We start from the raw sequence: 22538 nt of genomic DNA on the forward strand, positions 1-22538 counted from the left end.
TAAATAGAATGTAACATCCACATGTTATCTCTACTCCGGTACTACGTTAATGTTCTATATATCAAATCTAATACTCTTTATTGTAAGAAATACAAATTTATAACTAAAAGTGTTCATACCGATATACATGTTTGTCTCTAAGTTGTTCTACTTGATAATGCTTAAGTCTATCATATAATCCTAAGACAATAAAGCTTAAGTCCGTCTATACTTAAATATAAATATTACTTATGGATGTTTGTTTTTGCAAAACATCTTAATGTTTGAAAAACATTTGTTTACCTTTTGAGATGTTTATAATTTTTCATAGCTGGCATATATCAATCAATTTACACAAATTGAAAGAAAAAAACAAAAGAAACATACAAACAAATGAACAATATAGTTACATGCACGGGATATGATGGAAGTGAAATGTAAATAGTCTTATCTCTATCCAAAGATAAAGAGATTGTTCTAATAAGAAACTTTGGGCAAATAAACAATATAGTTCATCCCACATAATAATAATAAAATTATAAAAAAAATCAGCAAACTAAATTTAAAACCCGGACAAATGATGAAAATCTATTAAAAAGAATATGAAAAATTCCATATTTACCAAAGCTTCTTTTATTTTCAACTGCTGTGTATATTTTCTTTCTGTTTTTGAAATACCTTATTTCCCTTTGGATATTTTTTATTCCCAAAATACCCTCTCCACCCTAAAATCATGCACGCTCCAACCATTGTCCCTCTTTTGTAACCCGCAATTTTGTTAACGTTGATATGAAAATTACTACCATCAACCGCTTTCATTTCTGCCCACCGCCGCTGCGTCGCGCGGGTATCCATCTAGTCTATTGAAGCAAAATTGATTTCGGTTCTTGATATTCGATTAGCATGCTTTTTTGGGGGTTAATTATGTTCCTAACGATATTTTGCATTACAGAGCAGCTATAAACACAAAATTATATAAAAATAGTATGAGTTGAATTGTTATCTTGTCTCAAAACTTGAAATGCAATATTACCAATAAAATACGCAAATGCCAACAAACTAATACACACATGCTGATTATATGTACTTTTCGCTCTAATGGAATTTCCAAAACAACATCAAAGTCTTATCCAGTTAACCTTTTGATATGATTTCATAATTTTTCAATCCATGTTAATTGATTTTAATCAAACAATAATATGAAGATATGGACTGTAACTAAAAATAGATCCTCCATTCATTTAAAGAATACGTAGTAAAACTTTTGCTAAAAATCAGGGGATTTAGTTAGTGTGGTGCTAATAAATTTTAACATGTTTCTATTATCTACTTAACAATATTTCCGTTTTAATTGGACAATTTATGTGGCTGAGATGAAAAGTAAATTTAATTGAATGATCAAGATTTAATATTAATAAGACTATATATATATATATATAATAACCAATGAATAAAGTAAAAAAACATAAAATAAAAAATTCATGATTTGTTAGTGAAACCTTATCTTATCCAAAATGCATATTTGTATAATGATATATCTTTGTTATTGTATCGTGGTTATTTTGAAACAATGGTATTGTTTTAGTTTGACGTTTTAATGACTTTCTTGATATATATGTTGCAATTATCTCACACATAATATACTTACAAATTACAACTGAAGAACAAAATATCAATTCTAAGTTCTAACCCAATAATCTTTTAAAAAACAATTTTTTTTTTGTCAAATTAATACCTTATATAATAAGTTAAGTTTTTACGTCTACAATGGAAAAAAGCTTGTAAATATTTTTATTTTGTCACATAATTATTCCATCATTTTTAGCTATTTAAAACTATTAATCCAAAAATAAAACTTTTTCCAAAAAAAGATGATTATTGTCAATCGTTTCTTAAAAAAAAGTTACACCCAATGTTATAATCCTAATCAACTCCCATTGAAAATGTCTTAAATGCAAATTAATCTTTAATAAAATACTATAAGTCAGGTCTTATAGAGTTATAGTGATGTCAATGGCTTAATAACTTAGGGTATGTTTGGCACAAAAGCTTTTAAGCCCTTAAAAGCCCCTAAAAACCCCTTGCCAAACAGTCCCTTAATGACATTTTGGTGATGGGTAAGACCTTGAGACCAGAAAGTCTAAGTTCAAATCTTATAAAAAAGTTTTTTTCTATTTTCCAGATTTATTGAGTTTTCCCATGAGTTCATGTATGAGCATTATTGCATAGTGAAAATATGATCGGATGGTTTCATCAATGACAGGATATTCTAGTCTTAATGATCAAAATTTGTTATTAAAAATGCTTTTTAGTGATAATTTATTAATATTCTTAATAAATCTAAATATCTAATGTTAAAAAGCTAATTAGAAAGCTTCCCAAATTTCTCACAAATCACGATCAATTTTTTTAACTGTGAAATGATTAATCCTTCTAATTAAATAGCTTAATGATTAAGAGGTAATATTATTAAAAAAAAATTAGTTTCTTAAATTTTCTAAAAAGATTTATAATTTCTCTTTTTAACTTAGAAAATCATAAAAGTGAAATCATAGTTTTAACTTTTTATAAAAGTCAATATTACGAGCAGTAAAGTATCCCAGAGTCCCAGACACCCCTTTGCAAGGTAATTTTTTATGAAGTTTATTCATGGAGGTTTGGTAAGAAGTGGTGGTGGTGGTTGGTATGAATTTGTTTTTGACCTTCTTCAAACATCCACCTACTACTGACCCCTCCCTTCAAACCCAACCCAAAATCCAAATCATTAAATCCTTCAAACCCACTGTGTGTTTTGTGTGAAATTTCACACACAACAAACAATGGCAGCAACTCACATTAACACCACCAACATTGCCCACAATCTCCAAGCTACTACCAGTCTTTCCAAAACCCAAACCCCATCAATAAAGTCACAACCTTTTTTATCTTTTGGGTCAAAACACAAAAACCCAATTGCCCATTTCTCTGTTTCTTCTAATAATAGTAGAAATCTTGGAAAAAAATGTTTAATAGTTTCTGCCGTTGCCACCACCGAGAAACCGTCAACGGTGCCGGAAATTGTGTTACAACCCATTAAAGAAATCTCGGGTACGGTTAATTTACCCGGGTCCAAGTCGTTGTCTAATCGGATCCTCCTCCTTGCTGCGCTTGCTGAGGTATAGTTTAATTTGGTAATGCATGTTTGACCTTTAAAATTTGACATTTGGGCTACATGATTGATATGGGTCTTGAATGAATTGTGTTATAAAATTTGGGAAGTTAAATGTTAATAATAGTTTAATCCTTTAGAAATTATGAAGTAATGGTTTTAGACCCTGAATTTTTTTTTATTGCATAGGTTAGTCCCTTAGCTAGTTAGCTTTTGGTTGACATCTTAGAAAAACCAGTATAGTTTTTATATTTTAGTCCTTAAGCTTCAATTTTTTGCAATGTATTGCCATTTGAAATGATCTAGTAAAATGTTCAAAATCAATGAATTGGCGGTTTAAAGATATAATGCTTGGATCAATTGTTATGTAAAGTGTGCTAGGTGGTCAAAAGCGAATCTTGGATCAAGGAAGTCGTAGAATACTATTGATTTCATATTATTGATTTCTTATTATGCATATTTGACATGTGCTTCTAACATCATGGGATTTGGGATTTATTTCTATATATAAAGCATGACTGTATGGTTATAAAGTTCAAAACTTGTATGGTATAAATATACTCTTCTTACTTCTTAGCAGGAATGTGTTGACTTATAAGCTGAAAACTTTTATAACTCCAATTGTGTGTAGTAATACTTGAAAGTGGCTGAGTTCCTAGGACAGTATTACATGCGAACACTACAACGTGTACTAAATTTGAGATAGGTATGATTTGGTTTTGTTGGATACAAAGTCTAGGTCAGTTAACATAGCCAGTTGAGGACGATAGCTTTCTTGTCTTATTTCCTTTTTATAGAGGGTTTGTGTTTCGTGATGGTAATATTGAGTACCACCATATAGTTCACAAGTCATATAATGAAATCAGAGCAACATTCGAGGAGTCGCCTATATGCATATTATTGCACCATGCTAAAATCCAAGGGCATATTTTGATGCCAATTTGTAATTTATTTCTCAGGGAACGACCATTGTTGACAACTTACTCAACAGTGATGATGTTCATTACATGCTTGGAGCTTTAAGAACTCTAGGGCTAAACGTTGAGGAGGATGTTGCAATTAAAAGGGCAATTGTGGAAGGTTGTGGCGGTGTGTTTCCTGTGGGTAAAGAAGCTAAAGATGACATACAGCTTTTTCTTGGGAATGCAGGAACTGCTATGCGTCCATTGACTGCAGCAGTTACTGCTGCTGGTGGTAATTCAAGGTATTTGGACGTTGTCATTGACTCATTGCTATAGTAAATATATGTTGACTTGTGCACACAAGATTTGAAGCATCTTTTAAACATATATGATTAGATACAGAGAACACTGCATGTTGAAAACTTGAAATACAGGACTTTCTTAAAATATTGGGATTTCACATATATGGGTTGAATAGTTGAAATTTCCTCCTTCTACCTTTAACCAATTGTATATTACTTATTTAAAGTTGTGTTTTAAACATCGCGATATGATTAGATACAGAGAACACTACTTATTGAAAGGTTTATGTGGTATAGTATGAATTTTAACCTCAAAAAGGGTATCTCACTATCTCTTCATATAGAAGCACACATCTGATTCTGTTATATCTTTATGGATCATTTTTTCCAGCTACATACTAGATGGCGTTCCTCGTATGAGAGAGAGACCAATAGGTGATTTGGTCACGGGTCTTAAGCAGCTTGGGGCAGATGTTGACTGTTCTCTCGGGACGAACTGCCCTCCCGTGCGTGTAGTTGGTGGAGGTGGTCTCCCTGGAGGAAAGGTATTGTGTTTTCATTAGTAGTTGTTTTCTATGCAAATGGCAACACACCTTATATATCATCCATTTATAGCTATTTTTCTAATTGGGGCGTACGTTACTGTAATTTGATCGTCCAACCAGTTGTCATGACCCTCCTTAGCTAAAATGGATGAAAGCTGGTCCGACAATTGACCATAATAAATGGGTGTGGGCTATCTTGCTAAATTTAAGTATTTCACTTAAAATGGGAGTTGGTTTACAGTGTGCATTCAACCTAATTTTTTTTTTTTTAACGTCGCATACAACCTAAAATTGAATAATGTTGTAGACACAAAAGCTCTTAGTGAGCTTTAATAGTAACATTAGAGGTGGTGATATCAATCAAACAATAAGGGAAAAGTAATATGTATAAAAATTAGAATTAAACAAGAAGTTTTAAAAAATAGATCAAATGGTTTGAAAGTCTTCTAAAGTGTAATTTAATGCATAAATCTTCCTAAATTATTTTATTTAAAAACTGTATTATAATATAATTTTCATCATCATATTTGACATTCTATGAAAACAAATATACATTTTGAACAAACAGTGTTACGGATCGACCCAGGCAATTCAAAGCTGTCCATTCTAACCTAAACCAGTTTTCACGGTTACCTCTATTTTCCTGCCTGTTCAATTTGCCAGCTACAAGAAGCTTCATTCCACCATAACGGGTTCACGCTAAAGATGCAAAGAGTCATGATTCGTTATTTATTATCTTGACTTATTATGATAACAATAGTTTTGGTGTATTTTGATGTCTTCAGGTTAAGTTGTCGGGATCTATTAGTAGTCAATACCTTACTGCTCTGCTTATGGCTTCTCCCCTTGCCCTTGGGGACGTGGAAATTGAAATCATAGATAAACTAATTTCCATACCATATGTCGAGATGACACTGAAATTAATGGAACGGTTCGGCGTCTCGGTAGAACATAGTGATAGTTGGGACCAGTTCTTTATTCGAGGCGGCCAAAAGTACAAGTAAGTCTATTTCTTTCTTTTTAAAGTAAAACTGGAATTTAAAAAGGTTGCAGTTTCTACCCTATCTCTTGTAATGGGTTGATTCAGGTTATGTATAATCTCTAATGGGTCAAAGGGGGTAAAATACAAAAAGGTTATTTTGTCACCAAAACGATATGATGCATATTACCTAGTTTTCTTATTGGAATAGTAAACATTTTTAATCATTTCAATGTACAACTCTTTTATGTGTCCACAGAAATTAAACATAGCCCCTAGGACTATGTTCATCATTTCCCTTTATAAACTAGTTGGAGAAAAGTATTTTGGCCAACCCATTCCGAATTTACACATTTTGGCCTATTACCCAGCCCGTCTGTCCACTCATTTTCAGGGTTTTGTATGGAGACCCGTTTGTTAATTAGTTGGATTAATTATCTTCAGGTCACCTGGAAATGCTTATGTAGAAGGTGATGCGTCAAGTGCGAGTTACTTCTTGGCTGGTGCTGCCATAACCGGAGGCACCATCACCGTTGAAGGCTGCGGAACAAGTAGTCTGCAGGTGCACTTTGACCTCCTTTGTTTTTTATTCTTCTCGATTTCAATCAAACGGCTTTACGGTTTTACATTTTAAATGGATTTTGTGGAAACAACGAGTATTAAAAGTCCATCAAAAGATTTTATTATTATTTTTATGCAACAATTATCAGCATCTGTAGTGAAATATTCAGAAGTCCGTTTTTAGTTCAAAGTTTTTCTTTTTAACCTTAAAGTCAAAAGTGAGATGGCAAATCTTTTACGTAAAATGATTCAATTGAGGCTGTACTTTGGTCGATTCTGACTTAATTGGGAACATAGGTTACGTTAGCTATAAGCCTATAACTATAAGTAAGCATGTGTTTATATGTCACAATGACTTGATTAAAAGTAACCTTATGATTTTCTTAGTATACGTTAGTAATCTAACAGTATCATAATAACGGACAAAAATGTGCTGGTGGATCAGCCCACCCAGCCCGTTAGAACATGACATAAAAATGACCCAACTTGACCTATCACCTAAGCTCATTATAATATGTTATCCAACCCACCCTATCTTGGCACCTGTGACCTGTATTCAAATGTATACTGTAAGCAACTTCCTGTTTTTCTTAAACATGTATTCTGTTTTTTCTTTCCAATGAAGGGTGATGTGAAGTTTGCGGAGGTACTTGGACAAATGGGTGCGGAAGTAACATGGACTGAGAACTCAGTCACAGTTAAGGGCCCACCAAGGGATTCTTCTGGAAGGAAACATTTACGTGCTGTTGATGTGAACATGAACAAGATGCCTGATGTTGCCATGACTCTTGCTGTGGTCGCTCTTTATGCTGATGGCCCTACAGCCATTAGAGATGGTATCCTTCCTTTTAATGTGGAAAAAAGTTCAACATGTTTTCACTAAGTTTTCAAAGTAAATAGATAGATATGACTTCAAAATAACTCTATTGCCATGTTAAATCTTACACATATTGCAAGCACATTCTAGTGGTGGTTTGGAATGGCATTATGAAATTGAATATCTAAAATATTTAATTTAAACATGTTCGGTTTCTGATCATTTAGGGTCAGTTTTAACTGAATCTCAGAGAAGTCGCGCAAGACATGTCACATATTTGTTTCTCCGAGTCTCAGACAACTGCTTTTTCAAAATGAAAGCATTCTAGAACTATTTTGCTTACAGTTGATTTTCTAATTCTGGGTGTACATAAATCAAGATAATTACTTTTATAAAACACATTCAAAAAGCCTCCTAGATGCCCCTATTATGGATTTTCTGTTTGCTATACGAGTATCTGCTTTGTTTTTGAAAATGGTTTTTTTGTTTTTTGCCAGTTGCTAGCTGGAGAGTTAAAGAAACCGAAAGGATGATTGCCATTTGCACAGAACTTAGAAAGGTAAAATGATACTTAGTTACTCTGTGATCTATGATACTGCTATTGCTTAGAGGTCACTAAAGTGGTAAGGTCAAATAGGATGGGTTTGAATGGGAACACTTTTCGCCCAAAACATATTTAACTAATATAATTTCACTTGTTACTATCTAATTTCATAAATGAAATGATTTAGAATTAGAATGTTTTGGGTGTCTTGCAACCTATTCATTTTAAGCTATTTTAATTGTCTTTTGACCCATTAGAAATATACATAAGAAATATACTTAATCAGTCCTCTATTGTTAATGTTTATCTGGGGTGAAATTTCTTCAGTTGGGAGCAACAGTTGAAGAAGGTCCGGACTATTGTGTGATCACTCCGCCAGAGAAGTTAAACGTGACAGCAATAGACACATATGATGATCACAGGATGGCCATGGCTTTCTCTCTTGCCGCTTGTGCAGATGTTCCTGTGACCATTAAGGATCCTTCTTGCACACGTAAGACGTTTCCTGATTACTTTGAAGTTCTTCAAAGATTTGCCAAGCATTAATGTGATTATGGGTAGTGGTTTGCTTTTCTATATGTAATTTTTGTTTCATTTGTAACGAGTAAAATGTGAGTTTTGGGCATAACATATTCTTATGAACTTGTATTCTTTCGTAAGATTTTTTTAGTGTAATAAAATATTTTGCTATTTCAGTTGATGATTTCTATTACGGTAATTATGCATCTGACTTCCACTTATACTACGATGTGCATGGCTTTGCGTGAACAGATTGCCAAACAATTTAGTCATGTGGCTGGTTTGATTGCCCACACTTGTTGAGTTGTTGGCTAGTCGAGTTTGGGTGATCAGAACCCATGTGGCTCGGTTTACACTTTGCGCCCTAACATGTGTGTTTTAAAGGTTAATTAAACTTATTAAACGGCTTAGTAATTTAAGTCAATAAAATCATTCAAGTTTCTTTTGCTCCTTTGGAATGATTTAAGCTAATATGAAAAGGGTACTTTTCTTAGACAAAAGTCAAAATGTGAATATTTACTTTCAAATGAACTCTGGTTATTTACACGAGAAATGGGGCATTTTTATTTTGATTTTTTTTAAAAAAGATCTTTCTTATTTGTTATTTATTGTTTAGATAGTATAACACTTCAAATTAAACTAAATAAAAATAAATACGACGAGTAGTAAACAAGAAGAACCAATAGGAACTTCGGCATTTTATGAAGCCCAAGGTGCATGAACCTTTAAGAGCATATTCTTTTATCATATTTGTAGGAAATTGTATACATACATACATACATACATTATAATATTATATTGTATATAGAGAAGACAAGTTATATGTACCATTTAAGGGAAGGCATGGGACAAGGTGCCAAGATTCATAAACAAAGAGAACATGGATGCCTCGACTTGTGACTCAAATTGCTCACATGCTTTGCATCAATTTGATGACTTATATATAATCTTAACGTATTATAATAACCTTAAAAGTGAAATTTAACCCATGCTTATTTTTATACCTTTACAATCTTGATTATAAGTTAAGATTGAAGCACTTTATGTATTTTGAAAATAGTTTTTCCATCCAAAGATCATCTATATGAGTAGGGACGGAACCAGAACTTTCACTGTGAGGGGACAAATTTAGAAATCGTATGTTATACTTAAGATCTTAAGCTTTTTGATGTCTTAAACTAGTCACTTGCAAATGCATCTACTAAATTATGTAAAAGTAGAACCTCACTTCAACTTTGTATTTTAAAAAAAAAATTGGTATTTAAAAAATAAGGCTAGTAAATGTTAATATTAACTAAAAAAATCCTTTAAAAATAAATGTTTAGCTTCATTTAACAAATTTGAGATTATGTTTATTCTAAAAATATCAGAAAGGTTAAATGCTTTGAAATTTTCTATTACTTTAATATTTGTCCATAAATTAAAAAACCTATATATAAAATATAAGGGTTAAAAGGGTTTTCTTTAAAGTAAAAGGGTCAACATAACAATCTCAATAAAGTTTTGAGATTTAAAAGGAAAAAATCTAAAAGGCAAGGTAACTTTTGCAAATATGTTGTCTTCCTCCCTTGGTCTCTACAACAGCAAAGTTACAGCACCATTAAAACACAAAATGCTTTATCTATTGATTTATCCATTGTTACTACAATAATAAGCTCTTAATCGTATAAAGCATGGTTCCGTTATCACCTATTTAGTTTTTTCATTCTTTTTTAAAAATAAAATCCAAGTATACTTTAAAATTAAAAAAAAAATAATTAGATTTTCGCAAAATTGGACTGGGGGCAGTTGCCCCCATTGCCCGCATGCTAAATCCGTCCCTGTATGAGAGGTAAAACATATTTTTCTTGTTATTGCATATATATACTAAAAAAAAAATTCATTTGTCCACATTTGGTTATCGAAATTGTGGAAAAATTTATGAATTTAATCACATTTAAAAGTGTGTAAAAATAATTTACATAAAATCACAATACTTATACACTTATAAATGTGTAAACAAAATATTAACACTTAAAAGTGTGAACAATTGTCAAATATTTTCATACTTAAAAGTGTGAAAGTCAATTTGTGACACATGATTTCTTCACACCCTACGTGTATAAAGAAAATAAGTGTTACAAATTAACTTTCACACTTTAAGTGTGAATACCTGCTATATTTTTACACACTTAAAACTATGAACTTTTCTTTTTCACATGTATAAGTGTGTAAAAATTATGATTTTTTAAATTTCTTCACACTTTGAAATGTAAATTATACACATTTTTAAATGTGATTAAATTAACAAAAATTTTTACACCTTTTAAAGGTATAAAAAAACAAGTGTGAGGAAATGATATATTTGTTGTAGTGATAAAATAATGTAAATATCAATGATATAATATCATATCACGAACATGACATGAAAAAGATAAATTATCATATTCTTAATCGGAATTATAAAAAAAAAACAAAAAACAAAAACTATTTCTCCCTTACGCAATTTTATTATAAAATTCTTGCAAATACATTAAACTATAAAAATATTGATGAAGAGTCAAGTGACCAGTCCCTTACAATTTAATTAATAATATTAAAATCACTAAATCCCTAGTTTTTAAATGATGCCTTTTCATTTGTAGTCACGTTGTTTGTAAAGGTAATACTTTATTATACCTTAAGTTAGCAAAAAATAATTAAAACCATTCTTGTTATCATGTCATTTTCTTAATTATTCAAAATATAAGCAGTGATATAGAATTGTTAGATTAATTTTGCTATTTTAATAATAGGAAGAAATGTGTGGTATAAAATTGTTTTTTTCTTTTTGTCTTTTTAAAAGTGTTCTAAATTAATTTTTTCATATATGTATATATATACAATATTATTTACAACAAATATACTTATTTACATAATATATATAATTATATATAACATATACTTTTGTAAATGATTATAAATTATTGTAAATTTATTACTCCTTAGAATAGAATTATTAAGTGAAAAAATGCGACATATCATGTGAGAGTTGGATGCCACATTTAGTGTCAAGTTCACATGATCCTCGAGTTTTGTCCAACCTTCTTTACAGATAATTCCACAGCTACGCCTTTTAGATACGCATACAAGAGTTTTGTCCAACCTTTTGTGAACAATTTTTCCCCCCCTTTTAAACGGTAAATACATTTTTATAACATAATGTTAATGGAACTTAAACTCGTAAAATTTTTGGTATGTACCACATCAAATATTATTAGATTATAAATGTCATTTAGTTTGCGATAATATATTTTTGGTAACGATCATTCAAAATAATTGATAGAAACAAAAATAAAATAAAATAAAATATTGTGTTTGCTATTCGTGAAAAGAAATCCGTGGTTCATTATATGGTAAACAATTATATGTGACTTGACATATGCTATACTTCTTAAATGACTTGGATGTATTTTGTTATTAGATGAGTTATACTTATACACTTATATGCCTTGATATTCATAACACGCAACAAGTTACTGCTTATAATTTGTGAACTACAAATTTGACTCTCCAACTCTCCATAGTGATTTAAGAAATTGATTGATGATGAATATACTTTAAAATTTTACCTATTCATATAGTTATAAGAAAAAAAGAGTAAGTGTTATTTATTTTGAACACAATTTTTTTTTAATACATAAAATAGTCAAATCGATTATTTTCAAGTGTGATATATGTGCATGTTATCTGATTGACGTATCAATGCTAGCTAATTAAACATTAAATTAAATATATAAACTTATAAAGGACTTAGGATTGTATTTGCATAATATATATAGTTTTAAAATGATTTTTCTGATAGTTTTATCATGTCCAATTGATTTTGTTAGTTGTTAAATAATAATAATAATAATGATAATAATAAAAAAAAATAATAATAATAATAATAATAATAATAATAATAATAATAATAATAATAATAATAATGTTTAAGGTTGCAATAACGTGTATAAAAAATTATATTTATATATCAAAAGTTCTCTCTTGAATTTTATGATAAATGTAAATTTTATAACAAAATCTTTATCTTTATGAAAAATAAAAAACTAAATTTTGATATGATTACAAAAAAAATAAAATGTTTTAGTATGTTAGGCTCAACTCTCACGTGACATCAAAGTCATCAATAACTTAAGTTTATTTTACTGTACGAAGTCCCTGCAGATTGTTAAAGGTGATCTTAAATTAAAAGCGTAAAAGATCAAGTCTTCCATATAATAACCAATCACACCCTAATTTTTTTACCCCAAAATCCTAATAAAATTCATGAAGATCTTGAATATTCTTTCCCTTTTACACCTCCCCCGTTTGACTTTCTTTAAATGTATACTTGAGCTTGATTAATAGTCCACCCTAATAAAAGCTCACCATTTTCACACCACAATTTTATTTCAAATCTTCTTTCAAACTTTCACTCTCTGTTCTTCACCATTCTCTCTCCAATCAACTTTTTTCTGCAAACCACAATCACTCCCCTGTTCAAGAAACCTCAAGATTCCGCCATTATCAAAAAGTTTTGTTCTTTCTTATCTTGTTTTTACATTCCTTACGCCAAGATTCAAAACCCACAAACCTTTCATAAAACCCAAGTCACGTATCAAGAATTTAGCGCATAAAGTTGGCTTCTTTTTTCATCTTCAAGATTACATCTTTTTATTCAAGATTTTTGAACAAGAATGAAGCTAATGGATGAAGATGAAACCCCATCAACTCCTGGTAAATTCAAAATAGATAATAATAAATCCATATACATTCATCATAGATTCAGATTTCTACATTACAAATCTTTAGCCAAACTTACATTCTGGTCCTTTGTTTTCTTGGGCTTAATCTTGGTTTTTTTCTTCAATTCCCAATCATCATCATCACAAATTGTAGATCTTTCTAGAAGATCTTTAAAAACAAGTACATGGGGTGGACCCATATGGGAAAAACGGGTCAAATCATCAGCCCGGATCCGAACCCGTAATGGGATATCCGTATTAGTCACAGGTGCAGCCGGGTTTGTAGGGACACATGTCAGTATGGCCTTAAAACGGCGTGGTGATGGTGTTTTAGGTCTTGATAATTTTAATGACTATTATGATCCGTCGCTAAAAAGAGCTAGACAGTCTTTGTTAGATAAAAGTGGGATTTATATAGTTGAAGGTGACTTAAACGATGTCGTTTTGTTAAAAAAGTTGTTTGAATTAGTCCCATTTAGTCATGTTATGCATTTGGCTGCACAAGCTGGTGTTAGATATGCTATGCAAAACCCTAGTTCTTATATTCATAGTAATATTGCTGGTTTTGTTAATCTGTTAGAAATTTGTAAAAATGCTGACCCTCAACCTGCTATTGTTTGGGCTTCATCTAGTTCGGTTTACGGGTTAAATACGAAAGTACCCTTTTCAGAAAAGGACCGGACGGATCAGCCCGCGAGTCTTTATGCTGCCACGAAAAAGGCAGGGGAAGAAATCGCGCATACTTATAATCATATATACGGGCTGTCATTGACAGGGTTGCGTTTTTTTACTGTTTACGGGCCGTGGGGTAGGCCGGATATGGCGTATTTCTTTTTTACCCGAGACATTTTGAAAGGGAAACCGATTCCTATATTTGAAGGCCCAAATCATGGAACAGTGGCTAGAGATTTTACGTATATTGATGATATCGTAAAGGGGTGTTTAGGGGCGTTGGATACTGCAGAAAAGAGTACTGGGAGCGGTGGGAAAAAGCGCGGGCCAGCCCAGTTACGGGTTTTTAATTTGGGCAATACGTCGCCTGTGCCTGTTTCCGAGCTAGTTGGGATATTGGAAAGGTTGTTGAAGGTTAAGGCGAAACGAATGGTGATGAAAATGCCACGAAATGGGGATGTGCAGTTTACGCATGCGAATATTAGTTTTGCGAAGAGGGAGTTTGGGTATAAGCCGACAACGGATCTTCAAAGCGGGTTGAAGAAATTTGTGAGATGGTATGTTAGTTACTATGGAACAGGAAAGAAGACTGATCACTGATATGATTAAAAAAGATGGAAATTTGTTACCTAAAAAAGACTAAATTTTTTTGTGTTATAATTCTTGTTGATTTGGATTCTCATATTGATTGTTTTTCATGATATGATGATGGTAATTGTTTGATACAAACTATATTGAGACTACAAAAGGAATATATTGTTTTAGTTCATTATTTTTGTGTGATGTGTACTAATAAGTAAGATTTCACATATGTTTTTGTAGGCTTATTGTTTTGTGGATTTCACGAAAGTTGAGTATAATTCGTTAGATTTCTGATCTTTCTGAACTCGAATCTGGCAACATTAATCACACGATCAACCACGCCTGCTTGGATACAAGCACCATACAGAAAGTAGTATCACGTTGAAAATGTCCATTGTTACCACTGCTTTGGGGTTTTGCCTAATGTCCATGTTTTCATTTTCGTTTTTTATCGATCTTGAACGAATCTAAAGCTAACTTTAGAAAAGAACTGCAGACGCTTAACAAACCAACGTTAGTTGTTCAAATCGGATCAAAATGAATATTACTGGTTTCAACCCGATTCTTTGTGAACAGACATTGCAAAGAGAGTTGATCTGTCCAGGTAGCAATTGATATATTTATTATCACTTAAAATCAATTAAATGATGGTTTAATGTACATATTTTGCAAGTCAATAAATTATGTGACATTGTCACGAGTACACTACCAAACAGTTGGATTTGATGTTGCTTGTGAGTTGTACATAATGCATTAAAGTATCTTCATTTGGAGATGTCGATTTCCGTTATGAAAAACGGTTGGTAAGCTTTTATGTGCAAGTATTTAAGAGATGTTAACACAATCTTTTGAGTTGTCACTTAAGAGTGCTAAAGGAGTTTGTATATGGTGGAACTTGTACTATCAAATATTAGTTTGTACATATTTTCCCTCAAATTAGTAATTAAACGTCAATACATGAATTTGAATACGGGATTTCCTCATCTCCTCTTTAGACAAAAGTTGTGCTTTTGATCTACGTTTGTTGCTTGAAAGTCAAAACCATTTTTTGTTGGAGTTGCTAGGGACTGTTATCATGGGTCGTCATACATAATCAAAAGATTGTGATCTAATCGAGATATAAACTTTGTGGTGTTGAATGAAATGAGCCATTGTTTGTAGAATCTTAGCTTTGTTACCATTGAGTAAGATCATCGGATAACAATTTTAGCAAATCTTGGCCATCTCATTAATATACGAAATACCATTTTTTATGTAAAATAATTAGTTACTACGTATATGTACTTATCATACAATGAACTGACAGTAATTAAGTTATAAATTTGATGTAGGTTTAGGTAAAACCTAAGAAAAGCTATATTGAATGTGCACTTTATTATGTCTAGTTCATGAACATTAAAGGAGAGTAACAACCCTCGAGCATAAATGTGTGTAAAGAACATGGATGCCAAATTTACTAATTTAATAATCAATACTGTAAAGGATTATTAGTATTATTATTACCATGGGGATGGGAATATAACGTTGTCGGGTATCTAAGCTTAGGTGTGAAACACTCACATATTGTTTTTTTAATCCATAAAAATCATGGGGACCCATGCATTTATTCATTAAACAAGAAATAATAAAATATTAGTATGTGAGGGGTTCCACACCTAAGCTTAGGTGTCGGATAGCCTTATATTCCCTTTTCCCTATTACTATTACGATTACTATTATCACATTATTTTCAAAACATGCTAATTGAACCAAAAAAGTTGTAAGGATCTACTGATACTAATTGATTAAGGGTTGTTTGATGTGAATCAGAGATTAACTGGAAGATTTTGGGATGATGAGAAAAAGAAAAAAAATTAGGAAACTATTTTAGAAATACTGATTAGACCATATATATACAATTATACATCGCATGCAAAAGCTTGACTTTTCCAAGATTGTCTGAATAGAGATTTGTCTACATTCTTGTGATTCATGTGTGAGTATGGTGACTTACGAGGCATGAGTTCTATGCAATGTGCGATACCAAGATCGTACATAAGACCAAAGGATCCCACCCATTTACCCCACTTGTATTAACTATTAACTATCGAGTTTGTTACCGTTTGTATTTAGTTATGTCTTTCTTTTTTTTTTTTGGCATGTAGCACCAATTTATCAAATGTTTGTATGTCTGGATTTGCGATTTGAAAAGTGTAGTCGTTTTGGAAGTCTCATGATTCATGACTGTCTAGTCCATTTCAAGTAACTTTGGTGTTGTCTTGTAATGTTGGGGGTAGGAGGACAGGGCCAATAATTATTTGTTTTGAAAATTGGAACCATGTATATATGATGACAAAATCAATACAGTATGTGTGTATGTATATGACCTTCAGTCTGTCACAAACTGTTTTTTGTGAAAATCAAATTGAGTTGGATACTTGGATGGCATCCTCCTCAAGTTGTAAATTTCAAAATGTTGCCCGTATACTAAATGGTCATGGACCATTATTGTTCGTGAAGGACAATACGATACAATACAAATTAGGATCAGGAATCAGGAGATTATTGGCCCATTCATATTAAGCAGGCAGGCTGGAATACAAAAATGAAATGATGTTCGACAGATGCTTGTTTTCATTGTAAGTGTACATGCAAAAGGCAAAATTATCATTCAAAAGATTAGTCTCAACTACAGAGCATATCCTAATCTTTTATGATGATGCTGCCGCTTCACACTTGATAACTTATTGACCAAATTAGATAACTGGGAATTTTGATGTTCATTTACTGTTAATCAAACATATCAATGAACACGAATCATTAAAAATATACATAAAACAAGAAGACTACAAAAATCTATATATAAAAACCAAATCTAGCTCAAATACCAGAAAAAGATTCCCAGATTTTGTTTCTATGATATAGAACACCCAAATTCCTATTGCTCTCCATTAATATTTCAATACAAAAAAATGTGTGGGTTTCTTCAAAAATCATACTTTGTCCGTCCACTACTCAACACAAGGCACAACATATCTGATAGATCGTTAGAAGTCGAAGAGTTCAAGAAGTTCCAAGACTCAAGCATAAGGCGTTTCCTTGATCCCTTGTAATGAACCACCTGGAAAACAGATCAAAGGTTAGGAAACAGCAAAGGCCTTCTATATGGTAGTGTTGAGTATTGTACAAATATGGATAAAGCAGCCATGAGGCTGCATTGGTATAACTGAAGGGAAGGTTGTAATGAACTAAAAGTTTCAAGCTCAACAACAAACTTTGGTTCCTAGACTGACCCATTTCAACACACTAAAAAATAGCTTGCAACATAATGGTTATAAAATTTGATCACCTGTTAATTTTTTATTTATTTTTAGTTTAACATAGTAAACATAGGGTTACCTTGACATCCAAGGGCATGCCATGAAATTGACCAGCACCTTCGGGTGGGGTCCAATTGTAAACCTCACAAGGCAAGAAGAGCACGGATGCACCATCAATGTCCTCGAGAAAAGATCCATGTGAGCTAAATGCCTTTGCATTAAATAAAGCATGAGATTTAATGACCGAAGCAATAGCAAGTTGATCCCCAAGCATCCTTGAAGCTTTCATGTATGTGGTAGTATAAACTTCCAACACTTTCTCCAAGAAAACCTTTGCCCTGTAGTCAAAAAGAATTACAACATTTCCATTTTAGTAATAGATTTCCAAGAAAATCGAGCACAAAACATCCTCGGACATTCCATAAAAAGTATAGCTGTTCCAACTTTAGAAAGCTGTCAACTTACAATTGCCTATTTGGCATCAAGTGTTTCCTTCTTTCATGAACTTAAGTTCCTTTGACATTTTGAAGTGTCAAGTATGTTCCTAAAGCTACTTGTGTAGTCAAAACAAAGTGTTAAAGCTACAGATTCCTATTTGCCTGTCGCGATTAATGCAAGAAACTGACCATGTCATTTTTAAAGGTTCTTGTTAAACATTTGTCAGACACACACATTTTCCTTATATCATGCTTCCAAAAAGCTTCCATATTTGGAACGTTTTAAAGCTAACTGTCACCACAAGAAGCTTATAATTGATTTAGATCGCAATGTTCCATAACTTATTAATTGATGCCTTACAAATAGTCAAATGTGAATGTTTACAATTTTTCAAAGTAGCATTATCTTTTTGATCATTGTAAACAAATTGATGCAATCGATTTGAGGAAAACATTTCTCTTATTATATCGAAGGTTTTGACAAGATATTTGACAAATGTTCCCTGTCTAAGTTTCCCATGGTTACCTAATTGACATCATTACCAAAAAAAACACCATGTTATTTCCGCAAGATTTCCTAGATCTGTCGGTTTTGATAACTTTTAACAAATATTGTGGGCCTACATCAAATCATTAAGTTCTCATGGGATGAATGAAGAAATTTACAAGATGACATACCTTGACATCCCATCGAGGGTACCTCTGACTGCTATGAACCCTGAATTCAGGGGCTGTTGTTTATTGTTACGGAAAGTGAGAGCCAGGTGAAAGTTGTCATATTTGCTAAATATTTCCCCCACATCACCAACTACAGCTATGTCTGAGTCAGTGAAAATATAATGAGTAATTTTTTGACTCGGTTCTCTTGACCGCTCTTCAAGCTTTTCCTCTAAAAAAGCCTGCAAAAATTAGAAGGCAGTTGCTAAAGTAAAAAGAAGATGACATTATAGGAATTCCTCTAAACAAAGCATAAGTAAAAAGCCAAATTGGTTCAGTAATGGGCTTAAAGCAAAACCGACTTTTTTTTGCAACAACACTTTTAGTCCAGCATATATATCTATATCAACTTATGTGTTCATGATTATCAATATTACATTATGTTAATACTTAATAACAATAATATAATATCTTGAATAGAATTAGTAAGGAAGTTACTGCATTAAATATACACTTAGTGTGACTTTCAACCCGCTTGGCCCGTTTCCTTTTAAGCTTCTCTTTACACATTTGACATCTAAGTATCGCAAGTGATCAATTCATAATAAGAATATCGATATAAAGGTCCCACTTATATCAACATATCATTAAGTATGTGCTATATACTGGAAACTGAAATATTTATAGCATGGGGTGGTGATGTTCAGGTGTTTTAAGAAATCAGACAGGTTGAATTTAGAAGAGGGGCCGATATGAATTAATACTACGTGCCCTTACAATGTAAGACCTGATTCTTTGAAGCATCAACTTGTCGCGTGAATAATCACCTTGAATAGGATATACCGCCACCCTATTTCTCTTTAGAGGAAGCCTGGATGCTGGATCAGTGAGGATGATTGTGTTGCTTTCAGGCAGCATCAACTGCAATTTGTAATACAAGTCAGTATATGTAACTTCTATCACTGTGCCTCATTATCCATCTTTAGAATTTCAACAAATAATAAATGCATAGATAAGATTACATTACTATTAAATTTATAATATCAATTTTTTTGAAGTAGGTGATCTAGGAAATTGTAAGCATCAGAGTACACCTGCGTGACTTTCACCCCATTACATTTTTATCTAAATTTGTAATTTGATCCTTTTGATCTGGTAGAGATAATATATAACCAAAACTGAGCCATTTTATCAAATTGGTCCACATTGCGCCCTTAAACAAGGATAGATAAAAGGCAACCCAAATGCACCAAGGCATATCACTCCCTCTATCGAACGCGTTGGGATTTGGGCTGAACCGCTAACATTGGTCTGCTTTTGAAAACTTTATAAACTGATGCCTTGAATAAGATTTGAAAATATCTAATTATTCTTACTAACCATTTCTTTTAAATTAACGCGATTTAGGAAGTTGGATGCATTAATTTTTTACTTAGAGCAGCTTTATGTCCCTTTCGACTAACTTGATCCATTAGGGATGATACATAACCCAAACCAACCCCTTCACATGTAAATGGATCAATGTTGCCTCCTTAAATGAACTGTAAGTGAGACATACCTGTATAAAATTTATGAATGTATTCATGATGGTCATTGACCGCTCCACCTTGTTGTATGAAGCTTTCCCCACGATAGTTGACTCACTTGCTCTGCCATCAGCACTAGAATTATAAACCGCAAAAACAGTTACAAAAGTAACACCATTACCACCATTCGACATGTTTGAGGATGCTGATATGTGGGTCTTGTTAAGAGCCTTCATACCTGCAATGAAAATGTAACTCAAGACACGATGATAAAAAGAATATTCATACTCCTTTGTAGCATGATTGCAACTTCTGATCATTTACAATATAGAACTTCATAGGTAAGTCAATTGTGTCAAATCAGTAAATGTCCTTGATGACAAAATAAGAGTCTAACCTTTGCATTGCAAACGATTTGGCAAGCCTTCACCAGCTGCAGGTCCAAAAACAAGGTGATCGAACTTCTGTTTCTTTTGGTGCGATTCTTTAACACTGGGGGTCGTCTTTTGCCACTCCAAAACTGAAACAAAACATTTATGTTCATTGTCTTTATGATCAAACAATTTAAGAGCATAATTGAACTACGGAAGGAAAAGAACCTGAGAGAAAATGAGATAAAAAGAAAATAAGTGTCACAAACAAAAGAAACTGTCGCCATCCAGAACATACTCTCATTCCTAAAGATCCTCGGAGGAGCTTCTTCCCGGAAAGACAACGCATGCGGTGAATATGTGTAGTCAAATTCTATCCGTTACGATTTGTCTGCAGAAATGAAGAGTAAATACTTGTCAAAAATAAAAAGAGGGAATCTTGAGGACCGAGATTAGAGCTATTAAATATTTGAGTACTCAAGGTTGAATTAAATTGTCTTTAACCAATTTGTTTTAAATATCTTTGCTTTTATTTAATTGCTTTCTTCCATAACTATGTCTATGTTTTGACAAAAATAGAAAAAAACTCAAAAGTATAATCTACTCGAGGTATGCTTTCAAAAGGCATCGATCCTGTAGTTTTCTTTGGGATAACGCCTTATAATGTATCTCTCATACAATTTCTCAACAGTAACCCATTACAAGGCAGCAAAACCTTCAAGTAATGAATACCAAAAAATGCACAAGCTGTCAAGTTGCTACATTTGTTAACATGATTTGGCAGGTAAAAATACTTCCTTTTTTCTTTCTTGTCAGGTATATATCAATCAGATAGTTAGAATATGTCGAAAATGGGACTACAACCTACAACACTTGGCTTATGAGTTACCTGGAGTCCTACTAGCCCTTTGGTCTGATGCAAAATAATACTAATAGCTGAAGCTTTAAAAGCAAAAGCTTTCTCTTTCTTTATTACTAAATCTTCATTGCCAGTATCACAACATTCTTCTAACTTTACTGTCACGTCGATAATTGATCAAACTAGTATTGATTTGCAGTTAAACTTCACATGTTAGATCAGTAAATTAAACAAACAACTTGTTCACAAATCTTTTTCGCTGCATATAAACAATTCAGATTTCTAACATCTTGTTGTTTCCAAGATTCTAAATTTAAGCAAGATTCATACAAATAATGAGAAAAGAAAAGTTCCCAGATATCAAAATTCAAAATTACAAATGGGGTTTAAAGAAAAAAAAGCTTACACTAAAGAAATTCTCAATTAAGATGCCTTTGGTACACAAATGCGTGATTTAATGATGTGATAATGAAGATGATATATTTGTGGGTTGTTTCATTATTATTGTTATTATTATTATAAGTTGGTAAGTTGATTATCGTTAGTAAAAAAATCACAGATATGTGAGCGAATTGATTTGTTTCTTCCTTTCCTTCTGATTTTGATGAGAAATTTTTCATCAGAATATATGCCCCCAGTATATAATCGTATTAATGTGATAACTTACAATTTTGTCCTCCAAGTTTGTAACTTTCGAGTTCAGTCCCTGTATAACTCAGAATGTGGTAACTTATCAATGGTTTTTTCTTTCGAGTTCAGTCCCTCAATAACTCAGAATATGAAATCGAACCCATGACCTTATGGTCACTAGGTCCCACCACCAAGATGTCATTAGGCTATTATTGTTTCTGGAGCTGGTTTCCCTTCTACTCAGAAGGCTTGGGTTGTGAGTGCCTCTTAAAATGGCTTTGCTTATAGTCCTAATTCACATGTGAGAAGACCATCCAACAGTGAACATTTTTTAAGTAGAGGGACGATTCAAAACCATTTCATCGATGATTCTGTTAAATTGATACAAGTCAACCTCATTCATAGTTTAAGCTTCAAACCTAATTTTGTATTTTATACATCATGACACCGAATCCTTTGTTTGC

General features: G+C 32.3%; 3 protein-coding genes across 3 annotated transcripts; 2 read left to right on the top strand and 1 right to left on the bottom strand.

The window, feature by feature from the left end:
* The first annotated feature begins 2683 nt into the window (after positions 1-2683).
* Positions 2684-8472, top strand: LOC122592751 (3-phosphoshikimate 1-carboxyvinyltransferase 2). Its single transcript, XM_043765049.1, has 8 exons — positions 2684-3134; positions 4087-4331; positions 4723-4876; positions 5662-5876; positions 6300-6417; positions 7042-7252; positions 7731-7792; positions 8105-8472. The coding sequence occupies exons 1-8, from the start codon at positions 2799-2801 to the stop codon at positions 8321-8323; spliced, it is 1560 nt and encodes a 519-aa protein (XP_043620984.1). The 5' UTR covers positions 2684-2798; the 3' UTR covers positions 8324-8472.
* Positions 8473-12689: 4217 nt separating this feature from the next.
* On the top strand, positions 12690-14485 carry LOC122592752 (UDP-glucuronate 4-epimerase 3-like). Its single transcript, XM_043765050.1, has one exon. It carries the CDS (start codon positions 12994-12996, stop codon positions 14311-14313), a length of 1320 nt encoding a protein of 439 aa, XP_043620985.1. The 5' UTR covers positions 12690-12993; the 3' UTR covers positions 14314-14485.
* Positions 14486-17035: 2550 nt separating this feature from the next.
* LOC122593361 lies at positions 17036-22026 on the bottom strand. The gene is made up of 8 exons (XM_043765755.1): positions 21851-22026; positions 20814-20976; positions 20612-20734; positions 20247-20452; positions 19466-19609; positions 18710-18930; positions 17674-17932; positions 17036-17395 (listed from the first exon to the last, which is right to left on the bottom strand). Exons 2-8 carry the CDS (start codon positions 20932-20934, stop codon positions 17261-17263), a joined length of 1209 nt encoding a protein of 402 aa, XP_043621690.1. The 5' UTR covers positions 20935-20976; positions 21851-22026; the 3' UTR covers positions 17036-17260.
* Between the last annotated feature and the right edge of the window lie 512 nt (positions 22027-22538).

Source organism: Erigeron canadensis, chromosome 3 (genome assembly GCF_010389155.1).
Source record: "Erigeron canadensis isolate Cc75 chromosome 3, C_canadensis_v1, whole genome shotgun sequence".
NCBI classification, from domain to species: Eukaryota; Viridiplantae; Streptophyta; class Magnoliopsida; order Asterales; family Asteraceae; genus Erigeron; species Erigeron canadensis.

Bases quoted from the DNA above. Each gene is read 5' to 3' on its own strand.
- LOC122592751 (XM_043765049.1), top strand. From the start codon at position 2,799: ATGGCAGCAACTCACATTAACACCACCAACATTGCCCACAATCTCCAA. The intron at 3,135-4,086 runs GTATAGTTTAAT...TTTATTTCTCAG, and splicing joins TCCTTGCTGCGCTTGCTGAG to GGAACGACCATTGTTGACAA. The intron at 7,253-7,730 runs GTATCCTTCCTT...GTTTTTTGCCAG, and splicing joins CCCTACAGCCATTAGAGATG to TTGCTAGCTGGAGAGTTAAA.
- LOC122592752 (XM_043765050.1), top strand. From the start codon at position 12,994: ATGAAGCTAATGGATGAAGATGAAACCCCATCAACTCCTGGTAAATTC.
- LOC122593361 (XM_043765755.1), bottom strand. From the start codon at position 20,934: ATGCGTTGTCTTTCCGGGAAGAAGCTCCTCCGAGGATCTTTAGGAATG. The intron at 19,610-20,246 runs GTATGTCTCACT...TACAAATTGCAG, and splicing joins CATTCATAAATTTTATACAG to TTGATGCTGCCTGAAAGCAA. The intron at 17,396-17,673 runs GTAACCCTATGT...TCTGTTTTCCAG, and splicing joins GCATGCCCTTGGATGTCAAG to GTGGTTCATTACAAGGGATC.